This window comes from Vulpes vulpes, chromosome X (assembly GCF_048418805.1).
Source record: "Vulpes vulpes isolate BD-2025 chromosome X, VulVul3, whole genome shotgun sequence".
In the NCBI taxonomy this organism is placed as follows: domain Eukaryota; kingdom Metazoa; phylum Chordata; class Mammalia; order Carnivora; family Canidae; genus Vulpes; species Vulpes vulpes.
The window spans coordinates 87,430,855-87,443,156 of record NC_132796.1 but is presented as its reverse complement, the minus strand read 5'-3'; the positions used below and the strand labels follow the sequence as shown (position 1 = coordinate 87,443,156).

The 12,302-nt window shown below is 40.5% G+C and overlaps 1 protein-coding gene and 1 long non-coding RNA gene across 2 annotated transcripts in view; one reads left to right on the top strand and one right to left on the bottom strand.

The window, feature by feature from the left end:
- WDR44 (WD repeat domain 44) overlaps nt 1-7,041 on the bottom strand; it is an 82,564-nt gene extending 75,523 nt beyond the window's left edge. The window contains exon 1 of the mRNA XM_072743645.1: nt 6,301-7,041. Coding sequence (XP_072599746.1) covers nt 6,301-6,377 — 77 coding nt within the window. The 5' untranslated portion in view covers nt 6,378-7,041. The remainder of the gene's footprint in view (nt 1-6,300) is intronic.
- Nucleotides 7,042-9,473: 2,432 nt separating this feature from the next.
- The window catches only part of LOC140596160 (uncharacterized), a 3,125-nt gene continuing 296 nt past the window's right edge, over nt 9,474-12,302 (top strand). The window contains exons 1-2 of the long non-coding RNA XR_011998176.1: nt 9,474-9,621; nt 10,838-12,302. The exon at nt 10,838-12,302 is cut by the window's right edge and continues 296 nt beyond it. This is a non-coding gene — a long non-coding RNA (uncharacterized lncRNA). The remainder of the gene's footprint in view (nt 9,622-10,837) is intronic.

Here is a 12,302-nt window from a genome sequence, read left to right as displayed (position 1 = left end):
TTAGTTTAGCTCTGGGTAGAAAAACAGAAATGTAGGTTATTTATCAATTTAAGTTAGATATCAGGGGGACATCATAAAGTACCTACAGTTTTTGTTACTTTAAATTTTGTTTAAGGTATTTCTTATGGGCTATTAATCTCTTACAAAAAGGATTATTTAATTCACACTGTGTAGATGCGAATCTAAAACAATAGTAAATGGTGTGCTTTGTTTTATCTCAATTATCTATGCTCCAGGAAGCAGCCTTATAACCTGGTCTCTATATTGGCTGCTGGGGCTATCCTCACCCCCTCTGCCTCAATCACCACCCCCATCAACCAAAACCTTCCTCCACCTACACTACCCCAGGAAGTAATTACCAGAATTGCATGCAGAGTATGAGAAGGAAACAAACAGCATCTTTAAGGGGTTTGCCTGGTAAATTCACCTGACTTTGTCAAAGTTAAAACAATGAAGAGAACACAAGGAAGGTTGTATAATGTAAATGTTACCCAGTAAGTCTCAAATACCAACAATCAGAAATGATGTACTGTTCAGTAAGCCCACCACTGAACTGCCAACATCCTAAAACTACATAGGTTTTCAACACCTTAAAAATTAAATTTTATCTACTCTATGTTATGCAGTAGGTTATCACAAGAGCCAAGTAAGGTTTTCAGTTTACAGGAGTTTGTACAGATTAAAAGTGAGCCCCCAAAACTGCCATACTAATACGAACTGTCCTATCTCCATGAATCACCAATTGACAGTTGGAGGTCACTAAATTTAAAGCCTGAATTTACCCTACATGTAGGTCTGTTTCCCCCCCCACACACACACCCGCTTCAACATGAAATTACGTGGGTGTGATAAACAGCTTTTACAAATATATTTCTATCAATCCACAATGCCAAAAGCAATCAATAATAATCTGGGATTTATAAATATAATCTGATTAAATGCCAGTCTATGAACAGTCATTTTAAGGAATCTTTCCTAAAGTAACCCATATTGCACAAATGTTTTTAATCGAAACTTGTATCTATTTTCACTTTAGAGGGAAATATTTCTGATGCCTAAGTAAAGTGAGAAGCTTAAGTTTTCAACAAAGGCGGCTATGCAACTTTTTGTTTTCAGATTGAACAATTCTTCAGAACAGTCTGATCTCAGTTCTCATGACTTAAAAAAAATAAAGACTTCACCATTATTCCAATCTGAAATGAAAGACTAGTGGGGCACTTGCCTGGCTCAAATGGTAGAACATGCAACTTTTGATCTCAAGGTCGTCAGTTCAATCCCCATGTTGAGCATGGAGCCTATTTTAAAAAAAAAAAAAAAAAAAAGACTGACTGGGGCTCCTACTAGACTCCTGAAACTAAACTGAATAACAATCACTGTTCTTACATCAACTATTCTGCCACCGGTTTTCATCCTGATCTGGAGAAAATTAGTGGGCAAAAGCTAGAATCCTAGACAGAACAGTCCATGTCCTCTGACATCAGGGCATGACAAAACAGAACCACCGTAGATAGGAGACCATCTTAATACCCCACTAACAGGGATAGCTAGCAATACTTTCCCTCCTTCCACAGACAAGGCAGCATGGTACAAATGAAGAATCAGGAGACCTGGGTTCTAGTTTCAAGTCTGCCACTAATCAGCAATGGGTTGACTTTCCCTCTCTAAACCTAGGTTTCTCTCAGTTAAATGGGAGGGTATGGGATGCCTGGGTAGCTCAGCGGTTAAGCGTCTGCCTTAGGCTCAGGTCGTGATCCTGGAGTCCCAGGATCGATCGAGTCCCAAGTCAGGTTTCCTGCATGGAGCCTGCTTCTCCCTCTGCTTATGTCTCTGCCTCTCATGAATAAATAAATAAAATATTTTTAAAAAATCAGAGGGCTGCATTGAATGATTTCTCATCCTTTCCTATCCTAAAAATGTTACCATTCTATCCATCCTTTCAAGGCCTCAAAAATATTTTGGTTGCCACTAAAAAATAAAGAATGCTCAAAATGTCACATTTATTTTTATAACATGTTCTTACTGCCAGTCTTTAGTGTGTGTATGTATGATCCATTCAACTAGCAGGAGCATTCATCTTGAAAATCATGGAAAGATTTCCCAAGAACAAAAGCTTACCAATAAAAGCACACTATTAAACCTCAACACGATGACAGACTTTTAGAGTTGGAAGTTCTCAGGCTGTAATCTCAATTTAAAGATGAGGAAATGAAATGACTCAGAGTCCAGGGCTTTTTCTACTATACCACACTTCCTCCTCCCTTTCCTGCTTTATCAAAACATAGCAAAGTAGCAAAAAGAATGAAAGACTGCAAAACTGACCTGGATTCTAGTCCTAATTGCCATTAATTTGCTGTGGCACCTTGGACAAGTCACTTTCCCTCGTTAGGCCTTGGTTTTCTTATTTATGTATGTATGTATGTATGTATGTATTTATTTGGTTTTCTTATTTATTTATGTATTTATTTATTTATTTATTTAGCAGAGAGAGAGAGAGTGAGTGAGAGAGAACAAGCAGGGGGAGCAGCAGAGGGAGAAGCAGGCTCCCTGCTGAGCAGGGAGTCAGATGTGGGGCTGCCAGGCTTGACCCCACCAGGGTCCTAAACCCTGAACCCAAGGCAGACACTTAACCGAAAGCACTTAACTGACTGAGCTATCCAGGTGCCCCCACAATAATTTATATGCAGAAATTTAACTAGATGCCCCTTCTAGCTGTAACATGGTATGATGTTATTAAATCCCTATCTTAGGGAACCCTCTTGGGTCCCCTCCCTCTTCAGGAGCTTTGTACTCTCAATAAACTTTGCTTTCTGCCCACCAAAAAAAAAAAAATCATATCTGACAAAATAAACATTCCTGAAAGAGAAAAGTGGGAATTTCTAGCCAAGAGAACTGAAAAGTGGGCTGCCAGTTTTAAATAGATACATCAGTTCAATTCAGCAAGCTGGTCCTAAAGCATTCTACTCCAGAATCTCTACACACACTTACACACGGTGTGGCATAGCTATGATGTACTGGAAAAAAAAATACTGGACTAGGAGTCTGAAAAACTGGCTTCAAATCCCAATTCTATCACTTACAAGCTGTGTTTCATAAGCCAATTCATTAACCTCTCTGAGCCTAAGGTTCCTCATATGTAAAAATGGAGAAAACAAGGAAATCTGACCTAAAACATCAATCAAAATTAAGCATTATAAATGTGGTGTTATAGGGGCGCCTGGGTGGCTCAATTGGTTAATCATCTGCCTTCAGCTCAGATCAGGATCCCAGGGTCCTGGGATCAAGCCCAAGTTGGGCTCTTTGCTCAGTGGGGAGCCTGTTTCCCCCTCTCCCTCTGCGGCTCCCCCTGCTTGTGCTCTCTCTGTCAAATAATAAAAATCTTTTTGAAAATTAAAAAAATACAGGATCCTTGGGTGGCTCAGCGGTTTGGCGCCTGCCTTTGGCCCAGGGTGTGATCCGGGATCGAGTCCCATATCAGGCTCCTGGCATGGAGCCTGCTTCTCCCTCTGCCTGTGTCTCTGCCTCTCTCTCTCTCTTTCACGAATAAATAAATAAAATCTTAAAAAAAAGAAAATTAAATTAAAAAAATATAAATATATGTGGTGAATATTGCAAAGCTGGGCAATCGGAGAAGATCTGCCACTGTGGAAAAGTAGGCAGTACTGGAATGAAGTCTTTCTATTTAGAAACTGGGCTGATCTTTAACCTCTAAAGAGTAGAACAACAAAACTGAAGACACCACTGAAGGGAACAGAAGAAATAAATCAATTTCAGGAAATGGACTGTGTATTTGGATTCTGATTAACAAAACATATGAGATAACTTTCACTTGTGAATCAGTTTACTACAATTTTTCTTTTTTAAAGATTTTATTTTATTTATTCATGGGACACACACAGAGAAAGAAGCAGAGACACAGGCAGAGGGAGAAGGAGGCTCCATGCAGGGAGCCCGACATGGGACTCGATCCCGGGTCTCCAGGATTACACCCCGGAATGAAGGTGGCGCTAAACCGCCGAGCCACCGGGGCTGCCCGGTTCACTACAATTTGATGAAATGATCTATGTACTGTGGTACACCGATCAGCAAGGAAAATTTCTTGAAGTTTGCAAACTCAGTTTGTTAAATTCTTAAGAGTTTGTATGGTGTGCCACTGCAGTTCAATCAAGGGACAGAAGATATTTCTGATGACCAGATATCTAGTGATACCATCTATTTCCACAAATCAAGATTTCTCATTGCATTTCTCTTCAAGGTACCTTACACAAAAGACAAAACCTGTCACAACAGAGGAAATATCAATGATGCCAACCATTTTCAGTCCTCCCAGTACTACTAGTTCTTTTCAGATGCAATTGTCCGGATGAATCTAATTCTCTTCCAAATCCCCCCTACTAATACAGATGGGAGGCATGAAATTCACAGACTGACACTATAGCTTTACCCATAGAGTTCAACACCATTAATATTTGGAGAAGTTAGAGTTAAAATTAGAAGGTTAGGTCCCAATAGACGTTTTTACTTTTCACCTACTATCAAAGGATCAAAGTACTTGAGAAGCTCTATTATCCCAAGAGGCAAGAAGTGATTCTATCAATTCTATCAAAATGACTCACTGGATTTAAATAAGTTAAATAGCTCCAAGTTCTGCATACTTCCTCTCAAAGTAACCACTGTGTGAAGTTAAATTTGTTAATTCCAAGAAAGGACAAGGGAATGGACATTTGGGTTCTTTCTCTGTGCCAAGTACTAGACAAAATAAACTCCTGATATAACTGTTCTTCAAAATTAAGTGTTTCGTTCATTGAGAAGGAACAATATTCACATATTTCTAAAATGATTACAATCATATACATAGTTATTTCCTTCCCCCACTCCACACACACTCAAAAGCATTAACCGATTAGGTATATCATTCAACCTAAATCGACAGTTCAAAGGGGAAAGCCACAAAAACAAAATTTAATTTCAAGGGAATCCAAACATTTTGGAACGCCAAAAGTATTTTCAATCCTCTACCATCTAGCTATGAACTTGTTTCAGATACTGAACTTGAAGGAGACTCAGTGCCAACTCAAGATTGGCCCTTGCCACCCAAAAATCTCATAATAGTGATAGGAAGGCTGGTGGAAACACATCTGCCATCTACAACATACATTTCTTTCTGATTTTGCTGCTGTAACTTTTTTGCTATATGTTATATATAAAATATATTAAGCTTTAGAATGACTTCTAGAAAGTACAAATAACTTTATTTGCATCAAGCAGTGTTTCTTCCATGGGGTAAATTTGGGAATTGAAAGCAGCTAAATTCCTGTAACCGTATTAGTGTCTACTTATATTAATATACAAATTTCACTAATTCTCGAGTTCTTACAGCATGAAAATATATTTCACTGCCTCTACTTCCACCCAATTCCGTAGAGGAGTTCGGCAAAATAGCTTTAAATCCTGTTTCAACTTTTAAAAGTGGAGGAGTCGGTAAGTAGAAGTCCCAGTCAAGCAGTCCCAGACAAGCAAAGCGTTCCAACTACTGCACTTTCTTACTCAGAATCTCTCAAACTAATCATTAAAACATCTTGCAGAATTAGATAAATAACACAAAGCTGTGGCTCTTCCAACGACCAGATTACTCAGCACTTGTTTGTATTTCTGTAGTTGGTTATGTACAATTGTGGCCGGCTATCCTTTTAAGACGGCATTCTCCTTAATGGTAAGGACCGTGTCTTCGATTTCCTTTGCCTCACGGTGAGGTGCTATTTTAGTAAAACACTGTTGATCTAGGTACATCAGCTAGAGGACTTTCCTAAGTAAATATCCAACCTTTCCCTCTGCCGCTCCTTTTCTTTCTATACAACGAAGAGGACGGTGGATAATTAAAGCTACCTTTGAAACGAATAGGTAAGTTAGCGGCAAAGGAAGAGAACCAGCGGGAAGTGCAATTTCTTCTGTTACTGCTCTGTGGTCCCCAAGGCCAAAACGGATGTTTCGAAGGTAAAACGCTGAACCTCACAACTACAAATCGCCGGCTCTCGGACACGTAAGGTGTCCCACCTCGAAGAAAGCAGGGCAAGACAAGAAAGGGGCTCCTTAGCCCCAGGGACCGCTCCCCAGGGAAAGGAGGAGGTTTTGCCAAGGTGGGCCGTTCCCCCTCCCCCGAATCCCTCTGTAGTGCCCGAGTGAGAACAGAGAAGCAGCGGTGGCGGACACAGCGAGACCTGGGAGGGGTGCCGGGGGGAAGGCACAGGGGGAAACCGGGGGACCGGAGCGCCCGGCTTCTGGGCCATAGCTCCAGTTACTTACCCTACAGGGTAGCCGCCCCCTAGGTGCACATCTTCAGGGGCATCAAAGAATTCCTCGGTGTCGCTTTCCGACGCCATTTATAGGACACACCCGCGGGTGAGGGGGCCGGCGCCGCCTGGAGGGAGGGTGACTTTCGTCTCCTCCTTGTCGTCCTCCTCCCCGGCGAGACCGTGAGGAGGTGGGTCCCGGGCGAGGATAGGGACGGAGGAGACGATCTAGAGTGAGGAGCCGGTGAGGAGCAGGGGGCCGCCGTCAGCTGCCGCGCTGCGGGAACGACCAGTCAAGCGGCAGCCTGAGGAGGTGGCGGTGGGTCCAGGGACTGTTGCAGCCGCCGCTCCCGGCGATAGGTGTACAAGGAGAGTGAGCGAAGAGGCGGTGGCTCTCTGTGGGGGAGGGCGGGCGCGCCGACGACAGCGGCTCCAATTTCTCCTGCAGCAGCAATTACAGCAGCTGGGAGAGCCAGTTGCCCGCAAAATACGGACGCGCACCTAACCTCGCGAGATTTCGGGAGGGGCCGGTTAAAGCGTGGGCGGGGCGAAGAGGAGGCGGGGGCGGTTCCAGAGCGGCAGCGCTCAGATTTCTGCTACCCGAGAGGCCTATCAAAACGGCGCAAGCGCGTTGAGGGCGTTCGGTGACGGACGGAAGTAGCCGAGGAGGGTGGGGAAGAGCCTCCTGGAGGGAGGAGCCTACAACCTGCGCAGGAGCGGCGTGGTGCCTCGGCTCCGAGGGAGTGCGCCCAACGTAGGTGGGGTGTGGCGGATTGTCTTACCCTGTAACCCTGGAGTTCCGAAGACCTGCATCTTTAGAGGGGTGGTTTTGAGTCTGCTTTTTTTCCTTGTGAGGAAATGATGTCGGGAAACCTTGGCGTTGTGGTTTGCATTTACGTCGTCTTCATTTATCCAAGCCCAGAGTATCCCACCCTAGGGCATAGGCAGGTCCACCACCGCTAGCGTTACGGGAATAACTCGCGCTGTTTACTACAGGATCTCTGATTGAGGTCCCTAGAGACGATCCTGCTGGCCAGAGGGTGGGGTCCATGAGAGATCGTGGGGAGTGTGCCAGTTCCATGAAGTAATGATGGATTCATTGCTGGAGCGGAGCCAGCATAAGGCTTCCAGCTACTCTTTCTCTAAACAAATATTTGTTGCTGCCCACACTTAATGTGAGAGAAATTCTTACAGACTGGCCAAGATGTGGATCAGTCAGTGGTAAATATTTATTGAACAGATACTACTGTGGCAGAGCTAAGAGCTAGTAACTTAATTCTGACCCTAGATTGTCCAATGTCCAGTGATAAAAATAGATAAGTACTTTTTGAAAGACCAAGATGTTCTTTCTTGACGGATCATTGACCACAAAAGTGATAACATTGACTTTCTAGGTGGTCGCTGAAACGCTTTTGTTTCCCGTTGACGTCATGACTGGCGGGCTCTCGGAACTGCTCAGCCTCAACTACTTCTCAAGATGGCAGCAGGAAAGACTGAATTGGCTCTGGGCTCTTTGCCTGGGAGGCTAAAATGGGGTTCTAAATTTCTCCTTGTAAAGCAACTGGGAAAAGATCTAGCGTTGTCTGGCGTGCTTGAGTAAAACCAAATGCCATACACTGTAACTTCTGTAACAGCCCAGGGAATTCAGGGGAAACACTGCATATTCAAATATGGTAATATTTTTTGTAGCAAACCGTATGATTATTCATACGGGGTAAATGAATACCAGTAAATAGCCTCATCAGTTCAGGTTAGATAGTACTGCCAAATAAGTTTAGGTTGGATCAATTTGACTGTCAAATAAGTTCCTAAAAATACAAAACATCTTCAGTTTCCAGGGCTTTTTGGATTTCAGAATTGCACGCAAGGGATTTCTGAGTCCTTGTGAGGATGTGATTTTTGTTACAGTCTAGTAATTATTAGCTTTTATGTGTTTTAAACATGTTAATTTCCCAGGTATAAAACGGTATCCCCAAATACTAACTTTTTATTTTTGTTGCTCACTAGGAGAGATATGCTTATTTTCCTTATGGATTGTGAAAAGAGCAAACAAACTCCCCGAATTTATTCTCTTCCTAGTCATCTAATAGTGAATTTATGTTTGCCTTAAAAATTGAGTTTGGTGTTGGGGTGCCTGACTGGTTCAGTTGGTAGAGCATGTGGCTCTTGATCTTGGGGTCCTGAATTTTGAACCTCACCTTGAATGTAGAGATTACTTAGAAAAAAGACAAAGAAGATAATTTAGTTCCTGTCTTCCAGGAGCTCACAATCTAGCAATGGATCCAAATATGGATTCTTGAATTGGTGCTTTTTGTTACTATACCATATCACCTCTCTTGGGTCTTCTTTTTTTTCCCTCTATCTCTCGGACCTTTTAAGGTACCTTAAACATTATGCTTAGAAAAAGTCTAAGTGGAGAAATTATAAGCAGATAACATTTTTAGAGCTATTAAGGTTGCCTGTTTAAATGCTTTTATCTACTATGTGAGAAAGTAAGTTTCTGGTAACATCAAAGCATATGTGTACTGCATGTCATAATTTTTAAAACAGATTTATTTATTTTAGAGAAGGAAAGCATGAGTAAGGGAAGGGGCAGGGGCTTAATGCAAGACTTGATCCCATGACCCTGAGATCATGACCAAAACCCAAACCAGAAGTCAGATCCTCAACCCACTGAGCCACCCAAGTGCACCTCATAATTTTTTTTTAAAGATTTTATTTCTAAGTAATCTCTGTACCCAACGCAGGGCTTGAACTCACGACCCTGAGATCAAGAGTCACATACTCCACCAACTGAGCCAGCCAGGCCCCTACTCCCTATCACCTGTTAACATTTTTAAGAATGTTTTGCCTGAATCATCTAAAATTTTAAAGCAGCAGGTTTTAGATTTAGTCCAAGGAAGTAGTTTTAAAGTTTTTCCCTTTATTAGAAATGAAATTTTTTAATCAAATCTAATTTCAGGTAAAATTCTACTTATGATAAAAATAATAACTGCACCAGTTGAAGCCGAAATAGTTTAGGTCCCTGAGCGTAAAGAGACTGCCCCAAGGTGCCATTAAAAGAAATTGGAGGCTATTGGTCCAAAGCAGGGATTGGCAAATTATGATACACTGGACAAATCCGTCCCACTGTCTGTTTTTGTAAATACAGCAATTCCTCCTTATCTATGGTTTCGCTTTCTGCAGTTTTAGTTGCCCAAGATCAGCTGTGGTTCAGAAACAGATGCTCCTCCTTCTGACATGTCGTCTAACAGTACATCAGAACACCTAAATCAATTCCCTTCCTTTATCTCATCACATAGGCATTTTATCATTTCATATCACCACAAGAAGGGTGAGTACAGTACAATATTCACCACATTCACATAACTTTTATTAGTCTATTGTTATAATTATTCTGTTTTATTATTAGTTATTATTGTTAGTCTTCTACTGTCCCTATTTTATAAATTAAACTTTATCATAGGTATGTGTGTATAGGAAAAAACATAGTATATATAGGGTTCAGTACTATCTATAGTTTCAGGCACTGCAGGGTTCAGTTTCAGTGGGGGTCTTGGTACATATTCCCCAGGGATAAAGGAGGACTACTCTAAAGTTTTATTGGAACACAGCCAGGCCTTTTGGTCTATGTATTGTATGTCTACTTTTAGAGTTGCGTAGTTGGGACAGAGACTGTATGGTTCACAAGGCCCTAAAATATTTACTATTAGGCTCTTTACAGAAAGTTTTACCCACCTTTGGTCCATAGAATATTATTTTCTGAGGTGCCCCAGAATTGAAAGTACATTCATATTAAATGGCTATTTGAATTAGTTTCACAACAGAATTGTATGATGTCACAAAATCATACATAGAGATAAGAATGAGAATAAAACCTTTTCCTACCTGGCTCCTTTCTAGTGACTTTAAAAACTACCCAGGTCTGAAGCTAAAGTGAGTTGAGGAAAATTTTTTATGTCTCCTTATCTGAAAAGCATAAAATCTACTTAGGAGTTCCAAAGGCAACAGGTCACAGCCAGTGTATGGAACAATTTGTCTATGGGATATTCACTCTCTTCTCTTGGCAAGAATAATATAAACTGGCAGTATACTTGAAGCCAATTTTGCTCCAAACTCAGGTAATCACTGGGAGCATCAGTGACAAGACTGTCACAAGTGTAGGCTTTAAATTTTTTTTTTTTACAAACAAGAGCTAAAGTGATAAATCAGGGGAAAATTTATATACAGAGTTAGATGATTTGAGATACAATATTGACATGAACTGATTTAATATTGCAATCTCTGTGAGAGTTTTTATGGATTTTGAAGTATCAGAATCCATAAAAGAAAATTATTCTGAAACTGGCCAAAAATTCTTAAGTCCAAGCTACAATTCTATAATCAACCTTCGATTATGTTTGAAAGGTCAGTTGTGTTGTAGATTATGATGTTAGGTATTAAAAAAAAATCACTTCTATTTGGCTTTGGAATTTTTATGTCTTTTTAGGGTCCATATAACCTTCTTAATGATGTTTTTCTTTTCTTTTCTTTCTTTCTTTTCTTTTAAGATTTCATCTATTCATTCATGAGAGACACACAGAGAGAGGCAGAGACACAGGCAGAGGGAGAAGCAGGCTCCTTGCCGGGAGCCCCATGCAGGACTCCATCCCAGGACCCGGGGATCATGACCTGAGCCAAAGGCAGATGTTCAATCACTGAGCTGCCCAGGTGCCTGTTAATGATGTTTTCTTGATATTAATATTGAAATGACTTTCAATCTTTGAGTATACAAAAACCAAAAGTAGAGAAAGATAGTCTAGAAATTTGTTAAGAGATTCAGGAAAAAAAAAGAGATGCAGAAAACCAGTTTGGGATTTGAATTGTCTTACTATGTAACTAAATACTAAGTAGCCATGTATTACTGTTCATATAGACTATGGAATAAAACTGAGATTATTTTAAACAACAACATAAAAAAGAATTTATTCGTTTGCATAATCAAATATGGACTGTTATGATACTTGTCTATTCCTTTGTAATTAATGTATCAGAGAAGAATTTGAGCATAAAGCAAATTTTGTATTTGCTTTAGTGTGATTTTTGTCAGCCAGAAGCATTAGGTAAAAGCAGAAAAGTACACTCAGCTGAATCAAGTCACATAGGAATGCACAAAATATACTCACGTCTACCTCAGTTCATTGTGTGTATTTTGAGTTACACCTGTCCATATCTAAGCATTAGAATTTTCCTTCAGAGTCTGATTTCAGATAACTCTCCCACCACTTCACAATAACTCACAAGCCACAACTCCTCTGACAACCTATTTCCACAAGCAAACTTCAGGTCTTTTTCAAAATATAGTGCTCTATTTATTTCAGTATTTATGTGTTTATTTCATAACCACTTAATAGGTATAAAACTGTGCTACTACCATTTTTATTAGGTTTGTATGTTTTTGTGTATGTGTCACTGACAAGTTTTTGGTTTTGGGTTTTTGAGGGTTTTGTTTTTTAGAACAGTCAGGTGTTATTCGGTCTTCATAAACACATAATATTTTCTTGGTATGGTTTTTAAAGATTTTTTTTATTTGAGTATAGCTAACATACAGTGTTATGTTAGTTCCTGCTGTATAATATAGTGACTTCACATCTCTATACACCAAGCTTTTGAATGTTGTACTCCTAGCCTCATTTTCCACATAAACCATGGGGTTTTTATTGAACAACTTTGTGTAGTAGAGTGATTTTTAGGAAAGCATATGTTACCACATGGCAGCACTGACTAGTCCAGATGAAGTAGCTTTAGGCATGGCTGGATCCAGGGTCCAGTATATCAGTCTCTTTCTTCTTGCCCATCTCACATCTTTGCTTATCTCTGCTGCTTTTTGTGATTTGGTTTCAATTTTCCTATCACAGCTTCCTTCTTGAAGTCAGTGAAAAAGGTTACAGGCAACTTTAGTTTATAATGTCCTAATAATTCTCAATCCCAAGGGAAGTGAGACTTTTTTTGTCCCAGTGGTCATATATTAAATCT